Below are 12,278 nucleotides of genomic sequence, written 5' to 3'. Positions count from 1 at the left end.
CGGGGTGAGGGGGAGACGGGGGAGACGGGGGAGACGGGGGAGACGGGGGAGATGGGGGAGACGGGGAGACGGGGGAGATGGGGGAGACGGGTGAGACGGGGGAGACGGGTGAGACGGGGGAGACGGGGGAGACGGGGGAGACGGGGGAGACGGGTGAGACGGGGGAGACGGGGGAGACGGGGGAGACGGGGGAGACGGGGGAGACGGGTGAGACGGGGGAGACGGGGGAGACGGGGGAGACGGGGGAGACGGGGGAGACGGGGGAGACGGGGGAGACGGGTGAGACGGGGGAGACGGGGGAGACGGGGGAGACGGGGGAGACTTGAACGAGACAGGAAGTGACCAAAGATAAGTGCAGTGAGACTCAGGATGTGAGTCACTGCACCTAGAGGCAGAAATGTGTCACAGAGGAGAGGTTTCCTCCCCCTCGCCTCCCCCCTCTCCCCCCCTCTTTGACGGTGGCTGGACCGGGTCAATGTTTTCAAATCAGAAGGACAAAATCAGTGACGTCACAGTGACCGGTTGAGCTGCTTTCATGGGTCGGCGTCGGGCCTCCACGACTCCGCCTCCTCGCCGCCGCGGTTAAAAGGCGTACGGCCCGACGTAGATGGAGAGTCTGAGCGCCGAGCTGGTCTGGTAGCTGCTCTGGTAGGTGAGCAGAGGGTTGACCGACACCATCTCCAGGTCCAACGTGTACTCGCGCGGGCCCGACACGGCGCGGGCCAGAACCAACATGGCGCTGATGTTATTGATTTGCTGCCGACGAGAAGTGGCGTCAGTGAGATGCCATCGTTGAAAGCGTGGCGGCGGCGGATCTCACCCGGATGTAGAAGTCTCCGCCCTCGTCCCCCGACCGGATGCGGAAGGTGTTGTAGGCGCCCGGGGACACGCTGGTGGCCTGGATCTGGAAGATGTCGGAGGGAACCGAGCGCTCCGAGGTGATGCTCATGTAGCGGTGGACGATGGAGAAGGGCAGATCTCGACAGGCGGGCTTGTTGACCGGACACACGCAGCGACTGGCGACACAAACCAAAGGTCAAAGTGTGTGGGCTGAGAGGCGGCCATCTTGGAAAAGATCAAAGATGTTGACAAACTCACACAAACAATGTTTGTATGTTTCCTTAAGAAGGTTAATCCTAAAAAAAAGATTCAAAGAGAATCTGTTTGAATCAATTAAAAAGGGATTAAGTCGCCCATTTTTGTTTAAATGTTAAAAAGAAACGTTTTTTATTTGAATTGAAGTTAAAAGCCCTGAGTTTTGATTGAATAAAAAAGGAACAAATCTACCTTTTTATATCGTCACCGTTTGATGTTCAGTTTCTACTGTGTTGTGCGAGTGAGTTCTGCTACTGCCACCTGCTGTCCTGCTTATTTGAATTCATATAACATTTCAAAGGTATTGAATTGAATTGATAAAACTAAAAGTAAAATAATAAAATCACTATATGAGTCACAATGGGCTGCTTGGCAGAGGTCTGCGCTTCTTTTCTAGTTAAGCCTTGGATTTTAAATTCTCAACTTTTCCAATGACTAGAAAAATATGTTTTGTTTAAAGGAAATATGAATATAAATTCTATATTTAAACAATACAATTAATTTTATATATTAAGCTTAAATATTTAACACAACTACTTGTGACAACACAACTTGAAATATAATATAAATGTGTATCTCATGGTTTGTTATTATTATTACAAATATTATTTACATATATATATATATATATATATATATATTTATATATATAGATATATATATATATATGAATATAATTGTAAATTTAAAAAAAAGTATAACAATTATATTTAAAAATAATATATATATATATATATTTTGGGATAAAATAGAAAACCATAATTGTGAAGGAGATAATTACCTACAATAGAAGTATTATTTAAAAATAAATATAAATTAAATGGAGCAAGTTAGTATTAATGTGATTTTTTTAAAATTATATATATAATAAAACAAGATGTAACTTATATTAAATTGAATCAAATACAGAGTCATAATATCTGTGTAAGAATAATAAATCAAAACGTTACAAAATTAAAAATATAAAACATTATTTTATTTCCTGGTGACTCAAGTCAAAAATCTTCCTCCTTCAGTTCGTAAAGTGGCCAGCAGACGGCGCTAATGTGTTTGTGTAGAAATGTTAAAGAGAAGCCATTTTATCTTTAAAAAAAAAAGGAACCGAAGAAACACAGATCGACCGCTGATCGTAAACACCCGCACATGTTACAGCACTTGTTCTAATAGTTTTCTTTTTGCTCCAGAGACGCCAGTGAAAGTCGTGTGGAAAAATAAATGGACTCAATGAGGAGTGGATTGTATTCCGGGCCGAACGCCAGAACACGTTTTCGTTCAACTGGGCCGGAAAAATGTGCAGTTTTTGTCAGAACACGTGCTTCTCTTACTTGTCGGACACCTGGATGTACGGGTCCTGGCAGCGGTTGGAATCCACGCACTGGTAGCGCCCGTGGATGTTGACGCAGGTCTGCTCCTCCGAGCACTGGTGCTCACTGGTCTCGCACTCGTCCACGTCTGCAGAGGAACATCAGCTCGTGACCTGAGACCCCAGACCTGCTCTGCTGAGCCTCACCCTGACACAGCCGCGAGCCCTGCAGCTGGTAACCCTCGGGGCAGATGCACGAGAACTTCCCGGGCTCGTTGACGCACTGGAACTGGCACAGGTAGCTGGAGAAGCTGCACTCGTCGATGTCTGACGGGACACGATCAGAGGTGCTTACAGTCTGAGTGACTCTGGTCTCGCAGGTGAGTCCAGCGAGGCGTTACCTTTGCAGGCGAAGCCATCAGGTCCGAGCTCGTAGCCCTGGTCGCACCGGCAGAGGAACGTCCCGTAAGTGTTGTAGCAGCGCTGAGAGCACGGAGCTCCCATGTCGCACTCGTTGACGTCTGTCACAGAACCTCAGTCAGAACCTCTCTGGACCCGCAGAGACTTATAGAATATATGGATTTATCTTCTTTCGTGAGGAGAAGATCAAGAAGAACGAGGAGCAACAGCATGTAGAGGAAGAAAGAGGAGAAGAGCAGCAAGAAGAAATTAAAAAGTAGAGGAAGAAAGAGGAGAAGAGCAGCAAGAAGAAATGAAAAAGTAGAGGAAGAAAGAGAAGAGCAGCAAGAAGAAATGAAAAGTAGAGGAAGAAAGAGGAGAAGAACACCAAAGAGAAATGAAAAGTAGAGGAAGAAAGAAGAGAAGAGCAGCAAGAAGTAATGAAAAAGTAGATGAAGAAAGAGGAGAAGAACAGCAAGAAGAAATGAAAAGTAGATGAAGAAAAAGGTGAAGAACAGCAAAGAGGAAGGAAAAGTAGAGGCAGAAAGAAGAGAAGAGCAGCAAAGAGAAATGAAAAGTAGAGGAAGAAAGAGGAGAAAAGCAGCAAAAAGAAATGAAAAGTAGAGGAAGAAAGAGGAGAAGAGCAGCAAGAAGAAATGAAAAGTAGAGGAAGAAAGAGGAGAAAAGCAGCAAAAAGAAATGAAAAGTAGAGGAAGAAAGAGGATAAGAGCAGCAAATAGAAATGAAAAGTAGAGGCAGAAAGAAGAGAAGAACAGCAAGAAGAAATTAAAAGTAGATGAAGAAAGAAGAGAAGAACAGCAAGAAGAAATTAAAAGTAGAGGAAGAAAGAGAAGAACAGCAAGAAGAAATTAAAAGTAGAGGAAGAAAGAGGAGAAGAACAGCAAGAAGAAATGAAAAGTAGAGGAAGAAAGAAGAGAAGAACAGCAAGAAGAAATTAAAAGTAGAGGAAGAAAGAGGAGAAGAGCAGCAAAAAGAAATGAAAAAGTAGAGGAAGAAAGAGGAGAAGAACAGCAAGAAGAAATGAAAAGTAGAGGAAGAAAGAGGAGAAGAACAGCAAGAAGAAATGAAAAGTAGAGGAAGAAAGAGGAGAAGAACAGCAAGAAGAAATGAAAATGAAGGGAAAAGAAAGGAGTGAATGAAAAGCAGGTCGAAGAGGAAAATAAAAGAGTGGACGAAGGTAGATCATGTAAAAACAGAAGAGTTGAAGAAGAAAGTGAAGAAGAGGGAAAAAGCAGAGAAATGGAAAAGAAAAAGGAGGAGAACAAGATGAGCAGACGGTTCTCTCTCTTCACTTCACAACATAGTCATCACTTCATTTTCACGTCTGATCACAAACGTTCTGCAGGTTCAGTTCCTGAGCAGAGAACGTGAGTCGAGGCAACGATCTCCTCGGCAGAGGTATGTGTCGTGTCAGTGACTCGTAATGTGCAGGTGAGACCAGGTTGTTGGTTCTAAACCTGTGTGACGCTGGCGGCCATCTTGGATTGTTACGTAAGCTTCACGCTTCCCTGGATCTGCAGGCAGCTGTTCTCGCGAGGAATCTGCTGACTTCCTGTCTGTCGACCCCCGCGGACCCCTGGCTCTGACTCGCAGCGACGCACAACTCCTGCTTCACAGCGACGCACAACTTAGGCTTCACAGCGACGCACAACTCCTGCTTCACAGCGACGCACAACTCATGCTTCACAGCGACGCACAACTCCTGCTTCACAGCGACGCACAACTCCTGCTTCACAGCGACGCACAACTCATGCTTCACAGCGACGCACAACTCCTGCTTCACAGCGACGCACAACTCAGGCTTCACAGCGACGCACAACTCATGCTTCACAGCGACGCACAACTTAGGCTTCACAGCGACGCACAACTCCTGCTTCACAGCGACGCACAACTCCTGCTTCACAGCGACGCACAACTCCTGCTTCACAGCGACGCACAACTCCTGCTTCACAGCGACGCACAACTCATGCTTCACAGCGACGCACAACTCATGCTTCACAGCGACGCACAACTCCTGCTTCACAGCGACGCACAACTCCTGCTTCACAGCGACGCACAACTTAGGCTTCACAGCGACGCACAACTCCTGCTTCACAGCGACGCACAACTCAGGCTTCACAGCGACACACAACTCCTGCTTCACAGCGACGCACAACTCCTGCTTCACAGCGACGCACAACTCATGCTTCACAGCGACGCACAACTCAGGCTTTACAGCGACGCACAACTCCTGCTTCACAGCGACGCACAACTCCTGCTTCACAGCGACGCACAACTCCTGCTTCACAGCGACGCACAACTCCTGCTTCACAGCGACGCACAACTCCTGCTTCACAGCGACGCACAACTCCTGCTTCACAGCGACGCACAACTCATGCTTCACAGCGACGCACAACTCCTGCTTCACAGCGACGCACAACTCAGGCTTCACAGCGACGCACAACTCCTGCTTCACAGCGACGCACAACTCCTGCTTCACAGCGACGCACAACTCCTGCTTCACAGCGACGCACAACTCATGCTTCACAGCGACGCACAACTCAGGCTTTACAGCGACGCACAACTCATGCTTCACAGCGACACACAACTTAGGCTTCACAGCGACGCACAACTCATGCTTCACAGCGACGCACAACTCATGCTTCACAGCGACGCACAACTCAGGCTTCACAGCGACACACAACTCCTGCTTCACAGCGACGCACAACTCAGGCTTCACAGCGACGCACAACTTAGGCTTCACAGCGACGCACAACTCAGGCTTCACAGCGACGCACAACTTAGGCTTCACAGCGACGCACAACTCAGGCTTCACAGCGACGCACAACTCAGGCTTCACAGCGACGCACAACTCCTGCTTCACAGCGACGCACAACTCCTGCTTCACAGCGACGCACAACTCCTGCTTCACAGCGACGCACATCTCCTGCTTCACAGCGACGCACAACTCCTGCTTCACAGCGACGCACAACTCCTGCTTCACAGCGACGCACAACTCATGCTTCACAGCGACGCACAACTCCTGCTTCACAGCGACGCACAACTCCTGCTTCACAGCGACGCTCAACTCATGCTTCACAGCGACGCACAACTCATGCTTCACAGCGACGCACAACTCCTGCTTCACAGCGACGCACAACTCCTGCTTCACAGCGACGCACAACTCAGGCTTCACAGGGACGCACAACTCCTGCTTCACAGCGACGCACAACTCAGGCTTCACAGCGACGCACAACTCCTGCTTCACAGCGACGCACAACTCATGCTTCACAGCGACGCACAACTCCTGCTTCACAGCGACGCACAACTCCTGCTTCACAGCGACGCACAACTCCTGCTTCACAGCGACGCACAACTCCTGCTTCACAGCGACGCACAACTCCTGCTTCACAGCGACGCACAACTCATGCTTCACAGCGACGCACAACTCCTGCTTCACAGCGACGCACAACTCAGGCTTCACAGCGACGCACAACTCCTGCTTCACAGCGACGCACAACTCCTGCTTCACAGCGACGCACAACTCCTGCTTCACAGCGACGCACAACTCATGCTTCACAGCGACGCACAACTCAGGCTTTACAGCGACGCACAACTCATGCTTCACAGCGACACACAACTTAGGCTTCACAGCGACGCACAACTCATGCTTCACAGCGACGCACAACTCATGCTTCACAGCGACGCACAACTCAGGCTTCACAGCGACACACAACTCCTGCTTCACAGCGACGCACAACTCAGGCTTCACAGCGACGCACAACTTAGGCTTCACAGCGACGCACAACTCAGGCTTCACAGCGACGCACAACTTAGGCTTCACAGCGACGCACAACTCAGGCTTCACAGCGACGCACAACTCAGGCTTCACAGCGACGCACAACTCCTGCTTCACAGCGACGCACAACTCCTGCTTCACAGCGACGCACAACTCCTGCTTCACAGCGACGCACATCTCCTGCTTCACAGCGACGCACAACTCCTGCTTCACAGCGACGCACAACTCCTGCTTCACAGCGACGCACAACTCATGCTTCACAGCGACGCACAACTCCTGCTTCACAGCGACGCACAACTCCTGCTTCACAGCGACGCTCAACTCATGCTTCACAGCGACGCACAACTCATGCTTCACAGCGACGCACAACTCCTGCTTCACAGCGACGCACAACTCCTGCTTCACAGCGACGCACAACTCAGGCTTCACAGGGACGCACAACTCCTGCTTCACAGCGACGCACAACTCAGGCTTCACAGCGACGCACAACTCCTGCTTCACAGCGACGCACAACTCATGCTTCACAGCGACGCACAACTCCTGCTTCACAGCGACGCACAACTCCTGCTTCACAGCGACGCACAACTCCTGCTTCACAGCGACGCACAACTCCTGCTTCACAGCGACGCACAACTCATGCTTCACAGCGACGCACAACTCAGGCTTTACAGCGACGCACAACTCCTGCTTCACAGCGACGCACAACTCCTGCTTCACAGCGACGCACAACTCAGGCTTCACAGCGACGCACAACTCCTGCTTCACAGCGACGCACAACTCATGCTTCACAGCGACGCACAACTCCTGCTTCACAGCGACGCACAACTCCTGCTTCACAGCGACGCACAACTCCTGCTTCACAGCGACGCACAACTCCTGCTACACAGCGACGCACAACTCCTGCTTCACAGCGACGCACAACTCCTGCTTCACAGCGACGCACATCTCCTGCTTCACAGCGACGCACAACTCCTGCTTCACAGCGACGCACAACTCCTGCTTCACAGCGACGCACAACTCATGCTTCACAGCTACGCACAACTCCTGCTTCACAGCGACGCACAACTCCTGCTTCACAGCGACGCACAACTCAGGCTTCACAGCGACGCACAACTTAGGCTTCACAGCGACGCACAACTCCTGCTTCACAGCGACACAACTCCTACTTCACAGCGACGCACAACTTAGGCTTCACAGCGACGCACAACTCCTGCTTCACAGCGACGCACAACTCAGGCTTCACAGCGACGCACAACTCATGCTTCACAGCGACGCACAACTCCTGCTTCACAGCGACGCACAACTCATGCTTCACAGCGACGCACAACTCAGGCTTCACAGCGACGCACAACTCAGGCTTCACAGCGACGCACAACTCAGGCTTCACAGCGACGCACAACTCCTGCTTCACAGCGACGCACAACTCCTGCTTCACAGCGACGCACAACTCATGCTTCACAGCGACGCACAACTCCTGCTTCACAGCGACGCACAACTCCTGCTTCACAGCGACGCACAACTCATGCTTCACAGCGACGCACAACTCCTGCTTCACAGCGACGCACAACTCAGGCTTCACAGCGACGCACAACTCCTGCTTCACAGCGACGCACAACTCAGGCTTCACAGCGACGCACAACTCCTGCTTCACAGCGACGCACAACTCAGGCTTCACAGCGACGCACAACTCCTGCTTCACAGTGACGCACAACTCCTGCTTCACAGCGACGCACAACTCATGCTTCACAGCGACGCACAACTCAGGCTTCACAGTGACGCACAACTCAGGCTTCACAGCGACGCACAACTCCTACTTCACAGCGACGCACAACTTAGGCTTCACAGCGACGCACAACTTAGGCTTCACAGCAACGCACAACTCCTGCTTCACAGCGACGCACAACTCCTGCTTCACAGCGACGCACAACTCGGGCTTCACAGCGACGCACAACTCATGCTTCACAGCGACGCACAACTCATGCTTCACAGCGACGCACAACTCAGGCTTCACAGCGACGCACAACTCATGCCTGGTCCGTGGCAGCGCTCCACGCTCTCCATATGCACGGAGCAGAAAGTAGCCAGTGTTGGAGGCAGTTCGCCACAAGAGAGCGGAGACTCTGATCCAGGGGTTGCGAGTTGAAGTCTGTGGTGGCACATGACCAGAAATGCTACAGAGGCAGCATTGTTTGTTCGCTTCCCTGGATAATAACGACAAGTGGATCTACGAGCAGAGGAACTTAAAATAAACTTCATATGTGCGTCAACGTTTAGCTTCAGCCCACGACCAAACACACAAGGCTGGTTTGTCTTGATAGTACATATACATACATATATATATATATATATATATATATATATATATATATATATATATATATATATATTTGTATATGTATACATATATATTTAAAATATATTGCATACCTCCTCCAAGGAGCTCATTCCACATCTATTCACTCTATTTAGTAAGAAAGAAAAGAAGCGCAGCAAAAAGGAAATGAAAAGTAGATGAAGGAAGAGGAGAAGAGCAGCAAAAATAAAGGAAAATTAGAGGACAGAGAGGGAAGAGCATCAAGAAGAAAAGAAAGGAAGAGGAGGAAAAGAGGGAAGAGCAACAAGAAGAAAAGTAAAGTAGAGGAAGAAAAGAGGGAAGAGCATCAAGAAGAAAAGAAAAGTATAGGAAGAAAACAGGGAAGAGCAACAAGAAGAAAAGTAAAGTAGAGGAAGAAAAGAGGGAAGAGCATCAAGAAGAAAAGAAAAGTATAGGAAGAAAAGAGGGAAGAGCAACAAGAAGAAAAGAAAAGAGGGAAGACCAACAAGAAGAAAAGAGGGAAGAGCAACAAGAAGAAAAGAAAAGAGGGAAGACCAAAAAGAAGAAAAGAGGGAAGAGCAACAAGAAGAAAGGAAAAGTAGAGAAAGAAAGAAGGGAAGAGCAGCAAGAAGGGAGGAAACAGATAAAAAAGGAAAGAAGAGTAGAAGAAAGGGTAGAAAATGAAAGAAGAGCATTAGTCGCCGCTCCAGATAACGTTGTCTCGTTGTGTCCTTGAGAAACACACTTCATTGTGATTGTTGCTGAAGGTGAGCTGGTGCGTCGCGGCCTACTCCCATCAGTGTGTGTGTGAATGGTTAAGAGTGAGCGTCTGATAAATACATATAAATGTATATTTATATCTCAACCACTAGGAGGCGTTTTGACGGCAGCAGTTTGAGGCCATACAAGTCACAAATCCCTTAAACCTTCTTAATCCAGACCCTGATCTTAAAGAACACTTGAACTTTAAGAACACAGTAACTTTAAGAACACTTTACCTTTAAGAACACAGTAACTTTAAGAACACTTTAACTTTAAGAACACTTTATCTTTAAGAACCCAGTAACTTTAAGAACACTTTAACTTTAAGAACCCAGTAACTTAAAGAACCCAGTAACTTTAAGAACACTTTATCTTTAAGAACCCAGTAACTTTAAGAACCCAGTAACTTCAAGAACCCAGTAACTATAAGAACCCAGTAACTTTAAGAACACTTTAACTTTAAGAACACAGTAACTTTAAGAACACTTTAACTTTAAGAACACTTTACCTTTAAGAACACAGTAACTTTAAAAACACTTTAACTTTAAGAACACTTTATCTTTAAGAACCCAGTAAGTTTAAGAACACTTTAACTTTAAGAACACTTTACCTTTAAGAACACAGTAACTTTAAGAACACTTTAACTTTAAGAACACTTTATCTTTAAGAACCCAGTTACTTTAAGAACAATTCAACTTTAAGAACATTTAACTTTAAGAACCCAGTAACTATAAGAACCCAGTAACTTTAAGAACCCAGTACTTTAAGAACAATTTAACTTTAAGAACATTTAACTTCAAGAACCCAGTAACTATAAGAACCCAGTACCTATAAGAACACTTTAACTTTAAGAACACTTTATCTTTAAGAACCGAGTAACTTTAAGAACCCAGTAACTTCAAGAACCCAGTAACTATAAGAACCCAGTAACTTTAAGAACACTTTAACTTTAAGAACACAGTAACTTCTTAGTTCATTTCCACATTTGCTAGAACCTCAGCCGTCAGAACATCCTGTCTGAACATGTGGAATGTTTCTTGGAGCATCTTTTGTGATGATTCCCTGAATCTTGGACGTGGTCGTGACTCACCGACGCAGGACCGGTTGTTTCCTGCCAGCTGGAACCCTGGTTCGCACTGGCAGGAGAAGGATCCGGGCACGTTGACGCAGCGGTGCTGGCAGTACCTGTAGCGGCACTCGTCGATATCTGTGGGACGCAGACGGCGTTCATGAGCAGGATCGTTTGTAGGAGGTCCAGGAGACGGACGAGGATCTCACCGATGCACTCCGTGCCGACCTTGCGGTAGCCGTCTGGACACTGGCAGGTGAAGGCGCCCAGCGTGTTGATGCACTGCTGGCTGGGCTGGCAGTCGTGCTCCTCGCGCTCACACTCGTCCACATCTGTGTTTGTCCGGGACATAAAAACCAGGTGAGCAAACACAAGCCGGGTCCAAACACCAGAGTCGTTAGGAAGACGTCACTCGTCCGGCACCGAAGGCTTTCAAAGAAAGTCCAGAGCGATCCCTGTAAACTCCCGCCTCCGTGCCCTCGAGCAACCACCGTCTCACACCTGCTCACACCACCTGTCCCTAAGAACCCAGTAACTTTAAGAACCCAGGAACTTAAAGAACCCAGTAACTTTAAGAACACTTTAACTTTAAGAACCCAGTAACTTTAAGAACACTTTAACTTTAAGAACCCAGTAACTTTAAGAACCAAGTAACTTTAAGAACACTTTAACTTTAAGAACCCAGTAACTTTAAGAACCAAGTAACTTTAAGAACCAAGAAACTTTAAGAACACTTTAACTTTAAGAACCCAGTAACTTTAAGAACACTTTAACTTTAAGAACCCAGTAACTTTAAGAACACTTTAACTTTAAGAACCCAGTAACTTTAAGAACCAAGTAACTTTAAGAACACTCTAACTTTAAGAACCCAGTAACTTTAAGAACCAAGTAACTTTAAGAACACTTTAACTTAAAGAACACTTTAACTTTAAGAACCCAGTAACTTTAAGAAACAAGAAACTTTAAGAACACTTTGACTTTAAGAACACTTTACCTTTAAGAACACTTTAACTTTAAGAACACTTTAACTTTAAGAACCCAGTAACTTTAAGAACACTTTAACTTTAAGAACCCAGTAACTTTAAGAACCAAGTAACTTTAAGAACACTTTAACTTTAAGAACCCAGTAACTTTAAGAACCAAGAAACTTTAAGAACACTTTAACTTTAAGAACACTTTAACTTTAAGAACCCAGTAACTTTAAGAACACTTTAACTTTAAGAACCCAGTAACTTTAAGAACCAAGTAACTTTAAGAACACTCTAACTTTAAGAACCCAGTAACTTTAAGAACCAAGTAACTTTAAGAACACTTTAACTTAAAGAACACTTTAACTTTAAGAACCCAGTAACTTTAAGAAACAAGAAACTTTAAGAACACTTTGACTTTAAGAACACTTTACCTTTAAGAACACTTTAACTTTAAGAACACTTTAACTTTAAGAACCCAGTAACTTTAAGAAACTTTAACTTTAAGAACACTTTAACTTTAAGAACACTTTAACTTTAAGAACACTTTGACTTTAAGAACACATTAC

General features: G+C 46.8%; 1 protein-coding gene across 1 annotated transcript in view; it reads right to left on the bottom strand.

The window, feature by feature from the left end:
* Positions 1-253: 253 nt before the first annotated feature.
* Positions 254-12,278, bottom strand: part of efemp2a (EGF-like fibulin extracellular matrix protein 2a) — a 24,714-nt gene continuing 12,689 nt past the window's right edge. The window contains exons 5-11 of the mRNA XM_087799148.1: positions 10,951-11,073; positions 10,763-10,879; positions 2,800-2,919; positions 2,606-2,725; positions 2,421-2,547; positions 821-1,016; positions 254-756 (exon numbers count right to left, since the gene is read on the bottom strand). Coding sequence (XP_087655274.1) covers positions 583-756; positions 821-1,016; positions 2,421-2,547; positions 2,606-2,725; positions 2,800-2,919; positions 10,763-10,879; positions 10,951-11,073 — 977 coding nt within the window. The 3' untranslated portion in view covers positions 254-582. The remainder of the gene's footprint in view (positions 757-820; positions 1,017-2,420; positions 2,548-2,605; positions 2,726-2,799; positions 2,920-10,762; positions 10,880-10,950; positions 11,074-12,278) is intronic.

The sequence above is a fragment of the Callionymus lyra genome, chromosome 9, assembly GCF_982586985.1.
Source record: "Callionymus lyra chromosome 9, fCalLyr1.hap1.1, whole genome shotgun sequence".
NCBI lineage: Eukaryota > Metazoa > Chordata > Actinopteri > Syngnathiformes > Callionymidae > Callionymus > Callionymus lyra.
The sequence above is the reverse complement of the archived record's forward strand: the minus strand, read 5'-3'. Positions and strand labels throughout refer to the sequence as shown.